At 42.7% G+C, this 17,201-nt stretch overlaps 1 protein-coding gene across 2 annotated transcripts in view; it reads left to right on the top strand.

The window, feature by feature from the left end:
- DDX3X (DEAD-box helicase 3 X-linked) overlaps positions 1-3,582 on the top strand; it is a 39,022-nt gene extending 35,440 nt beyond the window's left edge. For both annotated transcript variants that reach the window (XM_044283611.1, XM_044283610.1), the window contains 4 exons: positions 20-137; positions 254-410; positions 510-643; positions 1,090-3,582. In XM_044283611.1, the coding sequence (XP_044139546.1) occupies positions 20-137; positions 254-410; positions 510-643; positions 1,090-1,172 (492 nt within the window). In that variant the 3' untranslated portion in view covers positions 1,173-3,582. The remainder of the gene's footprint in view (positions 1-19; positions 138-253; positions 411-509; positions 644-1,089) is intronic.
- Positions 3,583-17,201: the final 13,619 nt, after the last annotated feature.

Here is a 17,201-nt window from a genome sequence, read left to right as displayed (position 1 = left end):
ACCATTTTCTCTGTTACAGGTGGCAGCAAGAGGTCTTGATATTTCAAACGTCAAGCATGTTATAAACTTTGACCTGCCCAGTGACATTGAAGAATATGTACACAGAATAGGTCGTACAGGCCGTGTGGGTAATCTTGGTGAGTGTTCTGTAGTGTGGAATTGTAGAATTTTGGCACCATTTTGGGAAACTATTTGCTATATTTGCATTTGAATAGTTGTGGGTTTCTTTAATCATCTTGCCATTTTGTTTTAGGTCTTGCAACATCATTTTTCAATGAAAAAAACATTAATATAACAAAAGATTTATTGGACCTATTGGTTGAAGCAAAACAAGAGGTGCCATCTTGGTTGGAGAACATGGCCTATGAACAGCATCACAAGACCAGCACCAGGGGAGGACGGTCAAAGAGGTATAAACCAGTTATTTATATATATTTTTTGTAGTTTTAAATTTAATTACAGGGTATTTGTATATAATTTTTGTGACCTTATTTTTCTCTCCTCCATAGTCGGTTTAGTGGTGGATTTGGTGCAAGAGACTATAGGCAGAGCAGTAGCACTGGCAGCAGCTTTGGCAGCAGTCGTGGAGGCCGAAGCGGTGGTGGTGGTGGTCATGGTGGTGGTAGCCGGGGATTTGGAGGAGGTAAGCGTTGAAGGGATTATCCCATAATGTAAAAAGTTGAAAATCCAATATCTTGTAGTGTCTTCCTAACAAACATAGAACCGTCCCTGTACCTCACATGGATCCAGAGATCTCACCTGTCATTGCTTTGCTAGATTTATTTCCAGCTGGCAGCTTGTCCTTTCTACTGCAGCTAGTTGCTGTTGATGGATGGCACTGAGCTTGTGCTATCATCTCAGTAAGCAGGACAGAAATTGGAAACAAAGCAAAAAGCAGGTGGTGCTAAGAGTTCAGTGAAAAACCTATACTAAAATTTTTAACTACATGAAATTGCTGAAGTATTGAAATCAAAGTGCTGGTTTCAAAAGTAGAATGGCTTTTGTAGGAAAACCCCTTTTAATGCACTAATGAGAATCTGTCATTTATAACACAATCTCATCACTTATTTTTTTTCTTTCTGATCACAGGTGGATACGGTGGCTTCTATAACAGTGATGGTTATGGTGGAAACTATGGTGGCAGCTCCCAGGTCGACTGGTGGGGCAACTAAAGTCTACCACAAAAAATGACTCAACCAAACAAGCTAATATGGAAACCACATGTAACTTTAGCCAGACTATACCTTGTGTAGCTTCAAGAACTTGTACATTACCAGCTGTGATTCTCCACTGAATTTTCTTTTCAAGGGAGCTCTGGGCCATGAAGAAAACAAACAATAGGAAAAGAGACCTACTCTGATGGTGTTGGAAGATTTCATTGCTGTAGTGTTGGATTAATTCCCAAGTCCACCCCTTTTCCCAACAACTGCATTTATTTTTGACTGAGGATAAATTTGTTTGTTAATGTACTGTGCCTTTAACTTTAGACAACTTTTTTATTTTGATGTCCTGTTGGCTCAGTATTGCTCAAGATCTAAATTGTTATGCGAAAATAAATTTCTTGAACTTGGGCGAAATCAAACCTTGGCACACAGGTGTGATACCACTCGAAACAGGAATCTTTTCATCCACAAGTTTAATATTACAAGAAAAAACAAACTCGTGCAGTGAGCCTGCATTAGGGTTTCTGTTAAGTCTGCCTTCTTGAGGCAACAAAACCTTAACGCATATCAGAGTGGCTTCTAATGTGGCAAACTGTACTCAGTTAAGTTCTGATATGCTCACTCTATCCTGGAAAGGTACTTAGAACCTGAAGTCTTTTTTAATAAGCCATTCCAGTCACATAGGTGTATGTTCGTACACGTGAGGCACTGTTTTTTCAGAGAATGCAATACAGCAATTCCTTGAACAATGTTTAGGCAGGAGAGTAACTCGTGAGCTTAGCCAGCTATGGGCCGAACATTACAGAGAACGTTAAACTATCTGAGACTTGAAGTAGTTTTTGGAGGTATCATCATTAAATTAATTTTTAAGCCTGTCATGAAGGAAAAGGCAGAATGGCTGACCACAGCAGTCTGTGGTTCTGTGACAGGCCTGGCTGATTTTGGTCTAATAACGCATGCTAGTGTTGATGTTTTTTGGTCAAGAGGGAGTGAACAGGAAGAATTATGCAGCAGGCTTTATTTTAATGCAGATCCACATTACTCTGTTCAAGCTGCGTTGAGAGGTTATAAACATACTTGGCTTACAGTAGACTTTGTAAAATGGCTCCAGAGGAGTAAATTGAAATCTTAAGATCTTTGGGGGAACAAATGTACATGACTGCACAAGGTATAAAATCTGCTAATGTGTGCAGTATAGTCAGTTTTAGTTGCATAGGTTTCCATTGTATTTAGTATGTATATGCTAAATCTGGCCAAAGAGTAATTCCCACCTTGACACCTCTGCCACTTGAAATTTAGCTCCGTAGTTGAATTCAAACAACGTTGGTGGCATAGGAATGGCAAAAAAAAAATATCTAAGTGCAATAGATTTTACAAGTGTTTTGTGCCTTGCTCTAAGTCTTTTTGTAGGTGCACTTGACAGTATTGAGGTAATTGTTATGGTGCTATTTAAAATATAGGTGGCCCTTGTACATTTTTGCCCATAACTTTATACTAAACTTCTTTTATTGCACATTCAGAGAATTTTTATATGTCTTGTGTACGTGTCCTTAACCTCAAATCTTATTTTTGTCTCTTTGCAATGGCAAAAACACTGCTTAGAGTCTAGGGCAGGATTGAGATTTATTTGGGACCATGGGAGTGATAGATGGGGAAGCAACTATTTTGCACACAATGGATTTCTAGATACTTTTTGCTGCTAGTTTTGTGTAATATTTATTGAACATTTTGACAAATATTTATTTTTGTAAGCCTAAGTGATTCTTTGAAAGCTTAAAGAAACTTGACCAAAAGACAGTACAAAAACACTGGCACTTGAATGTTGAATGTCAACGTATGCGTGAAATTATATATTTCGGGGTAGTGTGAGCTTTTAATGTTAAGTCATATTAAACTCTTAAGTCAAATTAAGCAGACCCAGTATTGGCTGAGCAGCCATAACGTTCTGGTGTAATTGAAATATGATTGGCAATTTGAAATTAAACATGCCAAGGTTTTGATACACTTGTCTTAAGATATTAATGCAACACTTCAAAACACTGATGTGAAGTGTCCAGATTCTCAGATGTTTGTTGCGTGAGTTTTGTTTAGTTGTGTGGTTAATTTTTTTTTTTTATTTCAGTGAATGTCTGGCACATTGCAATCCTCAAACATGTGGTTTATCTTTGTCATACTGAAAAAATCTGTGACTTGTGTCCTCAATGATTACATATTAGCAAGTAACTTTGGCAATACCTTTTTAACAAGAATAAGGTTTCACTCATTTATATGCAAAGAATGCATTTGAACTTGCTAAATGTCAAGATTGACCCTCAAGTCGCATTAGTTTAGATTTTGCTTATTGTACTAGTATAGATGCTTGGCACTGCATGTGCTGTGCATTACTGATTTTATTAAAATAAAAGTTGAATGGCAAACAGTTATGGTCTTTGTTTTTACTCCTACATGCAAACAATGGCTCACACGTAAATTTCATAACTGTCTAATTCCTGTAGAAACTCAAGATGCATCACATTTTTAGACAAAGTTGTGGCACAGATGCCTTTTTAAATCTGGGGCTTAGTTTTTAAACTGTTCTCAATTTACAGCAAACTCTTGTACACACCTAAAATTGTTAGAAATTTCCTCATGATATTAAATATGCTGGTTTTTGATAAATGACCCATTCTGAGTATAATCAATATTTTGTCTAAAGCACTGACCTAGATGTAAGCCTACGCTGTGTCTAGTCCTGCAAATTCAGTCAAATGATAGAGTATTGGGTGTTTCTAACTAATTCACTGCCTGGGGAAAAATAATTCTAACTAGAATTCATTGCATTCGTCTTGTGTTACTTGGTTATTTCACCAACACGGCACTGTTTTGTTTAGCGGTTTACAGATGGCCAATATTACCTGATCAACGTAATTCAGTAAAACATTTAGGTTTCATGTTTATCTTTGGTTTAGGTAACAGAAGTCTCCCCACAAACAGGAATATTTTACCCAAAAATAAAATGTGAACTGTAATTGGGGATGAGGGAATCAACTCTGGATAAAAATTCCAAAGTCGATTCGCATAATAGTTTGTTTGAATACTGAACTGAGCAAATTCTCTGTACAGTATTAGAATGTATTGGCTCCAAGGAGCCAAAGTTATTACTTCACAAAGTCTTGAGACTTTGGGTAATGACTTAAAAAAGGTAGGGAATTTAAAGGAAAGTGTGGTAGTGTAGGGATGAATAAAGAGTGGGACATCAGAATAACCCAATGACCTCTAACAATGGTTACAACTGAATGCATATCTGCACATTGATCCAGTCAGGTGACTGAAATAGCTTAAGCATAAACCGTATAAGGCTACTTTCACACCTGCATTTAGGTGCGGATCCGTCTGGTAATTGCACAGACGGATCTGCACCTATAATGCAAACGCTTAGATCTGTTCAGAACGGATCCGTTTGCATTACCATGAAACATATTATTTTATTTTTTTTGTTCATGCAAACGGATCCGTTTTGACTTTACATTGAAAGTCAATGGACTGATCCGTTTGAAAATTAAGCCATATTGTGTCACCATTAAACGGATCCGTCCCCATTGACTTACATTGTAAGTCTGGACGGATCCGTTTGCCTCCGCACGGCCAGGCGGACACCCGAACGCTGCAAGCAGTGTTCAGGTGTCCGCCTGCTGAGCGGAGGACAAACGGTGCCAGACTGATGCATTCTGAGCTGATCCGCATCCACTCAGAATGCATTAGGGCTGGACGGATCCGTTAGGGGCCGCTTGTGAGAGCCTTCAAACGGAACTGACAAGCGGAGCCCCAAACGCTAGTGTGACAGTAGCCTAATAAGTACAGCCTTGGGTGGTTTCCAAATGTAAGTAATTTTAAGCCGTTTAGTTATTTAGAGTTGACTAGTACTGGTATAATATAGCTGCAGACTAGTTCTCATGTTATGTCCTGAGGTGTCGTGTAGGGGTTCAGTTTGTAGACCCAACTTCATAGACTATGGATTCAGTGTTGGTGAGTCTGGTTTCTTTCCTGATGGTGACTGAATGTTCTCCATGGTTTCCAGTTTTATGAATCTAGTATGTGTTCTGGTTGTCCATCCCACCAGTTCCTCCAAATCTGGTCTACTTTTGCATTCCATTATTCATCAGAGTGGGGACTATACGTTCTGTTAGTTTATATAGGGTACATCTATCAGTTCTTATCAAATGGACATAATTCACCTGATATAGATGATGAGAGGATCTGGATTAGCTTAGTGCATAAATATATATGGTTTAAAAAATGCTAGATTAGAATATATAAAAAATGTGATAAGAATGTATGGATACAAATAGAAAAAAATTGAAGAAAAACACGTTTTTCTTTATGTGCAATTTTTATGCATTTTTGCACGATTTTCATGTTATTTATTTTCATATCAATCCTCATCTGGTTTTCTGTGGTTCATATCTTAAAAATCTATTTTTTTTCTGAAGATCTGGATTAGCTCAATGCATAAATATATGGTTCCATAGAGACCGAAATCATGACATTGAATAATAAAAATATGTATGTAATAAAATTATATAAATACAAACGCTTTTCTTTGATTTTCGTGTTTTTTCATATAATCAAACTTCATGATTTTCTGTGATTCATATCAAGTTATTCAGTTTAAAAAAAAAACTCAATATGCAAAAATAGTTTTTTATATAAAAAGATTCTTATAAAAAATTATTTAATGACTTCTTGTGAACAAATTTATTTTCTTCTATGGAAGTCCTTCACTAGGTATCATTTGTGAGGAAGTCTATTTGGGTGGGAGCCCTCCACCAAGGGATAACCTGACTGGTGATAACATTCGGGTTATCTGTTGGCAAGTGGCACCCACCCAAAAGCATTACTGAAAACCAAAGAGGTCCAAATCTGCGTTAAGACTCTTGGGTATGATAGAATCAAACTCAAATATGCACCTCGATTCTAGTCTAGACATCTTGCTTACATGATTGCCAACCCTCCAAATTCTTGTTCACTTTCTCTATTGCTGCAAATTCCAATCCACTTGGGGGTTGATTGTGGACCAATTTAAAATGGTTGGATCGTGAGTGATTGGTGAATCCTTTTTAATATTTGCTATATGCTCTGACACGGTTTCAAGGTCCTCTTTGTCCTGCCTACATAGTTTTTGGCATGGGCACTTCAATACATATATTAGATTTGTTGAACTACACGTTAAGAATTATTTTAGGTCTATGCAAGTTTGATTTGGATACAATTTCTAAGGTTTTCTTTTGAAATGTCATACAGTTTTGGCATTTTCAGCACCTAAAGAAATCACGTGAAAAATGCATAAAAATTGCACATAATGAAAACTTTTTTTCATTTGTATCAATATATTATCACATTTTAATATATTCTTGTCTAGTATCTAATGTTATGATCTTAGTTCCTATGAAACCATATATTTTTATGCACTGAGCTAATCAAGATATACTCAACAAGCTCATCTATAATCAGGTGAATTATGTCCATTTGATGAGAACTGATAGATTTACCCTATATAAACAGATCGTATAGTCCCCAATCACTGAGGAAGGGACTGTGGTGTTTCAGGAAGTTGGGGCAGAATCTATTAACTTGCAAGCAAGATAAAGACCGGTTGCCGTGGTAGTACTGAAGAACACGTGGGACGCCGTGTCTAGGTACACCGGCCTGAGAGTTTCACACCTGTATGTAAGTCCTTGACTGTTTTTGTTCTGCAGCATGTGAATATACCACCTAACTGGTCATATGATCTGATAGTGCATATTCACAAAGCCTCCATTAGAAATCTGATACCGTGACATTTCTATACTACCTGACTAGAGGAATTGACTGCCTTATTTCCAAAATTTTGGTGCTAACCACGATTCACTTGGGATATTATTGAGGCTGAATCTATCATTTTTATTGGATCAAATATTGTCATGAAGTTATTGAATCAATATAGAGTCCCAATATAAAGAGTGACAAGCCTACTGATCTAGAAATATATTGATGTCCAGATGTTGTTTAATTGTGTAATCAGTTGACATATTTTATCCTATTTCATGTATGCCACTATTGAAAACTTTTGTTTACTTATTGCAACACTAACACCTCTAGCTGCTGATTGATATGTACGTGTATTCTATGAGATTTTAGGAATTTTGCCTTATTTAAAAATGCGTCTCTTGTAAAATGCCTATAGCACTCTTGCTCTTCAAGAGTAAGGATCTGTGACTTTTTTTTTTTTTTAAAGTGTGTTAAGATCTCTGACATTGAAAGTAGTCACATTCACAGATGCCATATAGAACTAGGTGTGATATTCAACTTATTTCTCTTGTGTAACATCCCAGGCGACTCAAGGATAAAACATACACCAGAACAAGAACGGAAAGACAGTCTGGAACTGTTAAGTGGTTTGCTGAATGCACTGGGCCCCACTTCATTTAGTAGATGCCACAGCATAAGTAGCAGTAATGCCTGCCTGGTCTCGGTATTAGATCACAGTACAGGGGTAGGTGGTATAGATAAGTCATCCCAACCTGGACCCTCACGCTGTGCTTCATTTAACCAATATACCAGCTTGTTAGAGAGAGCTTAAACTAATTACATTGCTGGTGTTAATATTTAGCAAAAGATATACGGAGGAGATGTGTGTAATGAAATATTCACATCATTTGATGAGTGCTTGCAGTGAGCCTTCTATTAGTAACATCAGCCAATGTTTATATATCTCCAAACATAAGGAGTGTTAACAGTTATATAAAGGCATATAGGTGTACCGAAACGTCTTAGAGAACTGATTTGCATCTAGAAAGTTCCTGGAGTAAGTCTTTCCCAAATGTGGACTTTATGCTATTCTTCATTTAGTCTTCAGTTACTCCTATTGATCTTAATGTATCAAAAGCCATCAGGGGTGTTCTGCAGGATCTTTGGTCAGTTTTTCCATGAAATGGGGTAGTTAGATATACCCATTCAAACTTTGGTGAATATATTTTCTTTATCTGCTTCTTAAATCAAGCAGTAGTGAATAAGTATAAGGTTTTATGTTTAGCGATTACCTAGTAGGATTCACAGATGGGTAGCTGCGTCAATTTAGATAAATTGATATAAACTGGAAGCCCGGGGTTCTATCGGCATAGGTGGTATGTCCAGGATCTTCCAGGCAGCTGTTAAGTCCTGGGGCATTCGGATTACGCATTGGTGCCCATTTTTTTTTGCGAAAGTAAGCCCAAAGGGAAATTGCCACTGGTATAAAATCGTTTGGCTGAGCCCTTAAACCCCTCACTGACCACCTAAGAAGCCAATGTGGACAGGGCTATATCTTGGAAAAACAAGACCAATGATTCCTTGTACCTGATCTCCTTGCCGCGGGAGCTTGCAAAATGGCTGACGTATCTTTGAAACTCTGTAATCTGCAGATAACGTCCCTGGGCGGCTCTCCTTGTTTAGGTATAGGACGAAGGGAGCTGTGTATTCTTTCTATAATGATGGCCTGCCTTGTTCTCACCCAGGACGTCTGTGAACATTTTATTAGCGGCTGTTTCTAGTTCTTCAGGCAGTACATCTTCTGACAGTCCTTTTAATTCTCATATTTTTTCCTCCTCCTATTTTCTTGATCCTCAATCATGAGGTAAGCATTATTCAAGGAGGAAATCTGAGCTTCAAACGAATGCACTATGGCAGTGCTGTGCGCCACCACTTGACCTTTTGTCTCAGGTCTCATATTTCTTGAATCAATAGAGCCAGGGCTTTGGACAGCGTGGCTTTGAAGAAAGCTTTTGTAAGGCCACTGTTTTCTTCTGTTGCTTCAGTGAGCATTGCATCATCTCTTTCTCTTGTGTGGTCTCCATCCTCCCCCTCTTCTCCCTCTGATTCCCGCTTATATACTTGATGCGCCATCTTGCCTGCGCGGATCGGGGATGCCGACTGCTTCTTCTTGAGAAACGTATCCATTTCTACCTGGTTTTCTTGCTTTTGGGGGGGGTTTTGGGCACCTCTGTTCTTTTCTTTCCGCATTTTGATCGTTTTGGGATGGTCTCTGGCGTATAGTAGCTGAGAAGCATGGGGTTAAGAGGAAGGAGCTCTCTCTCAGCCCTCTGTCTTGTTCAGCTGTTAGGCTCCGCCCACCATTTTGCGATTAATTTTACTAGCTTATATAGCACCAACATATTCCACAGTGCATAACCGACATTATCACTTGCGGTCACTATTAGGCCTCCTGCACACGAACGTGTGCGCCCCGTGGTCGTACTGCGGCCCGTGGGGCAGCCGCAGCGGATTAATGTGAATGGGTCCGTGATCTGGCCGTTCCGCAAAAAGAACATGTCCTATCTTTTTGCGGAACGAAAGTACGGGATGAAACCCCACGGAAGCACTCCGTAGTCCTTCCGTAGGGTTCCATTCCGTGCTTCCGTCCTGCACCATTCCGCATCTCCGGATTTGCTGACCTATTGAAGTGAATGGGTCCACATCCGTGATGCAGAATGCCCACGAAACGGCACCCTTGTATTGTGTATCCGCAAATGCGGTCTGCAATACGGCAATGTGAGCAGGAGGCCTTAGTTTGCTTTGGAGTGACAGAGCAGGGAACCATAGACTTACATCTTCTAGCTCACATGTTACTTTAGGGGTGCAGTTTAGAAGGCCAAAGAAAAGCTCTCACAACATCAGGGTCGCAGAACAAGCAAGTTACTTCACTGGCTGATTCCAGATTCTGGAAGAGAGCACAGCAGTGCCACTCTTGGGGGATTCGGGGTGAGGCATCATGCACACAAACGTATATTCTTTCCGTGTCCGTTCCGTTTTCTCTTTTAGTGAGTGATGAATTCGGACCCATTCACTTTAATGGGGCTGTGCAGATGAGCGGTGATTTTCATGCATCACTTGTGCGTTGCGTGAAAATCGCAGAATGTAATATATTCTGCATTTTTCACGCAACGCAGGCCCCGTAGAAATGAATGGGGCTGCGTGAAAATTGCAAGCAAGTGCGGATGCGGTGCGATTTTTCACGCATGGTTGCTAGGAGATGATAGAGATGAACAACCCTGGACCCCATTAAAGTAAATTCACTGTATTATTTTCCCTTATAACATGGTTATAAGGGAAAATTGCATTCTTAATACAGAATGCTTACTAAAATGTCAATTGAGGGGTTAAAAAAATATATTAACTCCCCCTATTCACTTGATCGTGCAGCCGGCATCGTTGTCTTCTTTCAGGACCTGCAAAAGGACCTTTGATTACATAATCACACTCACCGCATGGTGATGTCGGCACAATGTCACGGCAAGTGGGGATAAGCGGAAAACCAAGTAAGCAAACAACAGGTAAACAGACTAGGCCCCAAAGCTAGGGTGGAGGGAACGGTAGCCTCCTAACAGTCCCTGGGCCTCTCCCTAAATGCTGACAGTATGAGTAAGTCCTGATGGTGAACAAACTCATTTGTTGGAACTTAAGCCCTGCTGACACTGTAGCAAATCCTAACGTAGGGAGAGGGGGGGAGACAGCCGGTACCTTCCACCGTGAAGGGACCAGCATCTCCCTGAGACCTAGCAGCAACACATGCACAAAGGAGAAAACAGGAGGACTTAGCTTGAGATGAGCGGGAAGTAGAGGATCAACAAACAACCAGTATAGAACTCCATAAGGAAAATATCAACTGCAGAAGGAGGACTTAAATAAAGCCTCTTAACCAGCTAACAAGCAGAACTTGTGGAGAGGTGGGATCCAGTCCACAACAACAAACAGGAAACACAGAAAGACCTGTCAGATAGACTCACGTGCTGCAAGTCTAGAAGGCGACTAGCACTCACATCAGTCGCCGGAACCCACATCCTTTCTTCTGGCCCGTAACTCTTCCAAGGTAAGAGATACTGAAGAGAACCACGAACAATACGCAAGTTAATTATTCTGGAGATCTGAAACTCCAGATTACCATCTACCAAAACAGGAGGAGGTGATAAGGGAGATGGTTCAGCAAGTTAATAACCATCAGTTCCTGCAGTTGCTCCCTGAGTTCCAAGATGTAACTAAGGATGGGGTGGCCTTCCAGATCCTCTCCCTCTTCCCACTGGGCCCTCACTAAGTCTAAGGTCCCCTAACCCTTCGCCCATACAACAGCTCAAATGGTGAAAACCCTGTAGACTCTTGAGGTACCTCTCTGTAGGCGAACAGAAGGTGGGGAAGATATTTCTCCCAATCCTTCCTACTCTCCACGAAGGCCCGAAGTAGCTGCTTTAGGGTCCCGTTAAATCTCTCGCACAGCCCGTTCGTTTGGGGGTGGTAGGGTGCGCTCTGGAGGGGTTTAATACCACAGAGGCGCCAGAGCTGCTGGGTCATGCTCGGCGATGAACTGATTTCCTTGATCAGACAATATCTCCTGGGGAAATTCTACCCTAGTGAACACCCGCAGTAAGGCATCAGCTACTGTGTCAGCCTGGATTTTGGATAGGGGAATGGCTTCCGGGTAGCGGGTGACGTAATCCACCACTGTAAGAATATACTTCTTCCTAGTGGCACTGGGGCAGGCCAGTGGGCCAATAATGTCTACTGCTATCCGGCTAAAGGGTTCCCTAATAATCAGCATGTACCTCTGCATGTAACCTAGGCAAGAAGAAAGCACGAGACAACCAACTCTTGGTCTTAGCATCCCTAAATGTCCGGCCAAGGGGTTAATCGTGAGCCAGCCTCAATAGCTCCTGTCTGTACTTCTGGGGTATGGCTAGCTGTTTGTGGGGGCCCTCGCACATCCCGTTGTCCACCCCTTCAGTGTAACGATAAAGAAGCCCTCCCTCCCACTCTATTCTGTCTTCCCCTTACCCCCCTGGATCCTTGCCCGCCCTGTCCCGATAGCACACTAAAGTAGGGTCACTCCGGGTTTCTTGCCTAATGTCGGAAGGAGAATCCCAGGACATGGGGTTGTCAAGTCGGGGTAACGTGGGAGGATTTGGTCTTACCTGGGTCCCCATAGGAGTGGAGTTGCCTTGTAGGTGGCTTTGTTGTCGGGTGGTCACGGCCATGGCGGTCTCTGGTGCAAATGAAGAAGTCAAATGCCCCAAGTCGTTCCCCAAAAGTACTTTCGCAGGTAACTCACGGAGTATCCCTACTCGCACTTGTCGCTTCCCTGAGCCCCAATCCAGGTGAACTCTGGCGGTGGATAAACGCAGCACCTTGCCCACTGCTACCCTGACTGCCACAGTCTGGCTGGTTCGGGCCGACTGAGGAACCATGTGAGGCTGAATAAGGGTAATCGTAGCCCCGGAATCACAAAGTCCCTGGGCTGGCTCCCCATTAACCCATACCGCCTGATGATGGTGCTGCCGATTATCTTCAGCTGTGGCCTGGACGGGATCAGCCTCGAACAGCTCACCAAACTCTTCCTGAACCTCTAAAGGGTTGGCCTCGTTCTGGAGGCAATAAGTCGCCGACCTGAATGACTGGCCAGTCTCTTGGTACCTCCGGGATCGGTTAGGGCAATAATGCTGCAGATGACCCGTCTAATTACATGTATAGCACTTAGGCCCGGTAGAAGGTTTTGATCAGGCTAAGGATCTAGAGGCAGCCCACTGAGATACTGGAGTTGGGCTCGAGGTCGGTACACTGGGCTGCGGTAGTGGATAGCGCAGGCCTCCAATGGATCTCCGAGAGTCCAGATATTCATCGGCCAAAGTCGCCGCTTGCTGTACCATCTGTGGCCGCTTATCTCGCACCCAATCCCGTACTATTGGAGAGGTGTTGTCAAAGAACTGCTTAAAGAGAACTAGCTGGGTGATGTCCTCTATGGTATGAGCATGGCTTCCCTGGAACCAGCCCTTGAGGTTCCGCTGAAGACGATGTGCCCACTCCACGTAGGTTAGGTTGCTTTGTTTCCGGGATTCTCGAAACTTAATCCGGCTGGCTTCAGGGGTAATGGCAAATCGGGCTAGCAGGGCTTCTTTTACCCAGTCATAATCCATGGCGTCCTCATCCTCCATAGCCCAATAGGCATCCGCAGCTTTGCCAGTTAGGTTACTCGACAGTAAGGCGACCCAATCTTGGGACGGCACTTTATGTATCTGGCACAGTCTCTCAAAGTCCTGGAGGAACTCTTCTATACCCTCCTCTCCTTCCTTAAATAATTTAAATGCGCGAAAGGGCAACTTACAGACAGGTGCTGTATCTCTAGGTGTTTTCTCTGATCGCAGTATTTCCGCCATTCTCCACTCATGTTGTCACTCTAATTCTCTCTCTTGTCGCTCTAGTTCTCTCTCTTGCCGCTTATCCTGCAGCTGGATGTCTCTGATTGCATTCTGTATGGCGGTCTCGGATGGGTTGGCACCATATAATGCCAACCGTTCTCTAACTCGTTGCTGAAACAAGTCTTCCACGGACCGAGGTCCAGCATCACCATCCCTCTGATCCATCTCAGCTAACTCACTGATCAAGGTGGCCTTGTTCTTTGTCCCAGCAGTCCCTCCTCGGCTCTCAAGTAAATCTTTCAGCGCGTTTCTCCTGCAGGCTGCGTAGCTGGTCATTCCTAGTTGTGATTTGGAGTGTCCCAGTAACTGGAGAGCCAATCCCACCGCTGCCACCAATGTAACCAGCCCCTGCTCGCTCTATTCTGCGCTCACGGCACTCCCTGATGTGACCACAATATCTGCTGGTTCCGCCGTTGATGATCCGGCCTCATAACTAACACCAGTCAGGCTGTATGTGAGTTCAAACTGAAAAAATTATTTATTGAATGCCCCACATATATTTATATTGACAGTTAGAACACCTCTATCAATTGGTAAATTGTAAAACCCTGTCTGATTGGCTATGCAAATGAGGTAAGCAGGGATTAGTTCAAGAGCTTGGCTGGGAGGCAGATGGGTGTGGCCATTGTCACAGAGAGATTCAAACCATTTGCCAGGAGAAGGACCCTGCAACAAAATTGCTCCGACTCCCACTTATGACGTGTCAACCTCCACAATCAAAGGCTGAGACACATCAGGTCACACCAGAATGGGACCAGAAGTGAAACATTTTATTGCAGAAAAAGCATGTAATGCCTCTTCAGACCAGACTTAGAAATCCACACCTTTCTTGGTCATATTGGTCAAAGGCTTGACAACAGTAGAATAATTTAGGATACATTTTCTGTAGTAATTAGTAAACCCCAAAAACTGCATCAGCGCGTTCTGATTCTCAGGTCGATCCCAGTCCAATACTGCACGGACCTTTTTGCGATCCATACGAAAACATGAGGAAGTAAGCAGGTAACTCAGGAACTGCAGCTCCTGAACAGCAAACACACATTTTTCTAACTTAGCATATAACTTATTCTTCTGGAGGATCAGTAATACTTGTCTTAAATTATCCTGATGAGTTTCCATATCGGGCGAGTAAATTAGTATTTCATCGAGGTAAATGACAACAAACCTCCCCACTAAATGATGAAAAATGTCATTGATAAAGTGCTGAAAGATCTCCGGGGCATTAGTCAACCCAAGGGGCATGACCAAGTTCTCGAAGTGGCCCTCAGGGGTATTAAAGGCTGTCTTCCATTCTTCCCTTTCCCTGATTCTTACTAGATCATAAGACCCTCTTAAATCCAACTTGGAAAACACCTTGGCTCCGACAATCTGATTGAATAAATCCGGGATCACGGACAGTGATGCGATTCAGTTCCTGGAAGTCTAAACACGGTCTAAGGGTCCCATCCTTTTTTTTTTAACAAAAAGGAAGCCGGCAGCCACTGGTGACTTAGATGGTCTAATATTTCTGTTTGCCAAACTGTCAGTAATGTATTCTCGCATAGCTACTCTTTCGGGTTGGGAAAGATTATACAACCGAGACTTTGGCAATTTATCTCTGGGAACAAGGTTGACCGGACAATCATACCCTCGTAAGGGGGTAACTCCTGATCTCCACCCTCAGAGAATATGTCAGAAAAATCTGAAACAGGTGTAACACCTTAGGGGATATCACAAAAAGTGACGTGCCGAGACAGTTCTCTATACAGAAATCACTCCAATTACTGATCTGTCTTGCTTGCCAATCTATGGTAGGATTATGTCTAGCGGAGGAGCAGGCAAACCCTTCAGTACAAAATAAGAAATGGACTCAACATGGGAATCACCCACCCTCAAATGGATATCATGCACCATATGAGTCAGACACTTTTGCGAGAGAGGCGGAATAAATAGCAAACACAGATATTTCCTTGTTAAATGCGCTTGTTTTAAAACCATGACTTGAACGAACTGATAGTCCACAAGGTTAACCCCTGCCTCACTGTCAACAAATACTTCAACTTCAATATTTTCGGAGTCTAGCGCCACCATGGCAGGCAGGAGAAATTGGGTACTACCGGTAAAAGACAAAAATACCTTCTACGACCCCCCACCCACACTTCAAAGAGTAAGAGAACTAGAACCATTAGTTACAACCTCTTTTTATTTATTTTTCACCTTGAGATTTAATATAAGGACATACGTTAATAAAATGTCCTTCTTTACCACAGAAGAAACAAAGTCTTCTCTCAACCCTGAAGGTCCTATTACCAGGGCATGAAGAGACCTGTCCCAATTGCATAGACTCATCACCAGACACAAGCTCGAGTGTCTCTGTACCCCGCAGGGCAGAAGAGGCAGTTTTCCCATATGGTAGTGCATCCCGAGTGAGGGGAACCTTGCACCTCTATCTCAGGCGTCTATCAATCTGTACGGCCAGGGACATAGCCGCCTCCAAAGAATCAGGGCTTTCGTGGAATGCCAGGGCATCTTTTAGTCTCTCAGACAGCCCTTGACAGAATTGACTACAGAGTGCTGGGTCATTCCACTACGAATCAGTCGCCCATCTCCTAAATTCAGACCAATATGACTGCAGAACGTTCTCCCTGACTCAAACTTCGCAGCTTAGATTCGGCCAGAGAAACCCGACCTGAGTCATAAATAAGGCCTAGGGCTCTGAAAAATTCATCCACCGATCGGAGGGATTGGGAACCGATCAGTAGAGAAAAGGCCCAGGACTGAGCATCACCTTTCAGCAGAGAAATAATAATCCCCACTCTTTGATTTTCATCCCCAGAGAAGAGCGGACGCAGTTTAAAATAAAGTTTACAAGATTCTCTGAACTGAACAAAATTATAACTCCCCCCAGAAATCTGGGAGGGCGACTTTAGGTTCAAGGCTGACCTGGTTCCCACTGACAGAACCAGACGCCTGAGAATTCTGAAACTGTGCAACAGAATTACGGAAGTCAGCTACCTCCAAAGATAATCCCTGCATGCGATCCACCAGTACTTTAACAGTATACATATCTGCACAGAGCAAGGAAAATAATGACGGTAGGGGCGGTTGATAATGTCACGGCAAGTGGGGATAAGAGGAAAACCAAGTAATCAAACAACAACAGGTAAACAGACTAGGCCCCAAAGCTAGGGAGGAGGGAATGGTAACCTCCTAACGATACATGGACCTCTCCATAACTGACAGTATGAGCAAGTCCTGATGGTGAACGAACTCATACGCTAGAACCTAAGTCCTGCTGACACTGTAGCAAACCCTTAGAAAAAACTTAGGTAAAGGGGGATGAGACAGCCGGTACCTTCCACCATGAAGCGTCTCCCTGAGACCTAGCAGCAACACACGCACAAAGGAGAAGACAGGAGGACTTAGCTTGAGACGAGCCGGAAGTAGAGGATCAACAAACAACGCACTTGCTTGCAGATGCTTGCGATTTTCACGCAGCCCCATTCGTTTCTATGGGGCCTGCGTTCCGTGAAAAACGCAGAATATAGAACATGCTGCAATTTTCATGCAACGCACAAGTGATGCATGAAAATCACCACTCATCTGCACAGCCCCATTGAAGTGAATGGGTCCGAATTCAGTGCGGGTGCAATGTGTTCACATCACGCATTGAACCCGCACAGAAAACTCACCTGTGTGAAAGGGGCCTAAGGGGCAGATTGCTGTAAAGGTCACTGTTAAGGGGAGGGGCCCCTGTGGAGGTCACTGTCAAGGGGGTGGTGTGCTGTGAAACTCACTGTTAAGGGAAAATAATAAAATCTGC

This window comes from Bufo gargarizans, chromosome 3 (assembly GCF_014858855.1).
Source record: "Bufo gargarizans isolate SCDJY-AF-19 chromosome 3, ASM1485885v1, whole genome shotgun sequence".
Lineage (NCBI taxonomy): Eukaryota > Metazoa > Chordata > Amphibia > Anura > Bufonidae > Bufo > Bufo gargarizans.
This window is presented reverse-complemented; position numbering and strand designations above follow the sequence as displayed.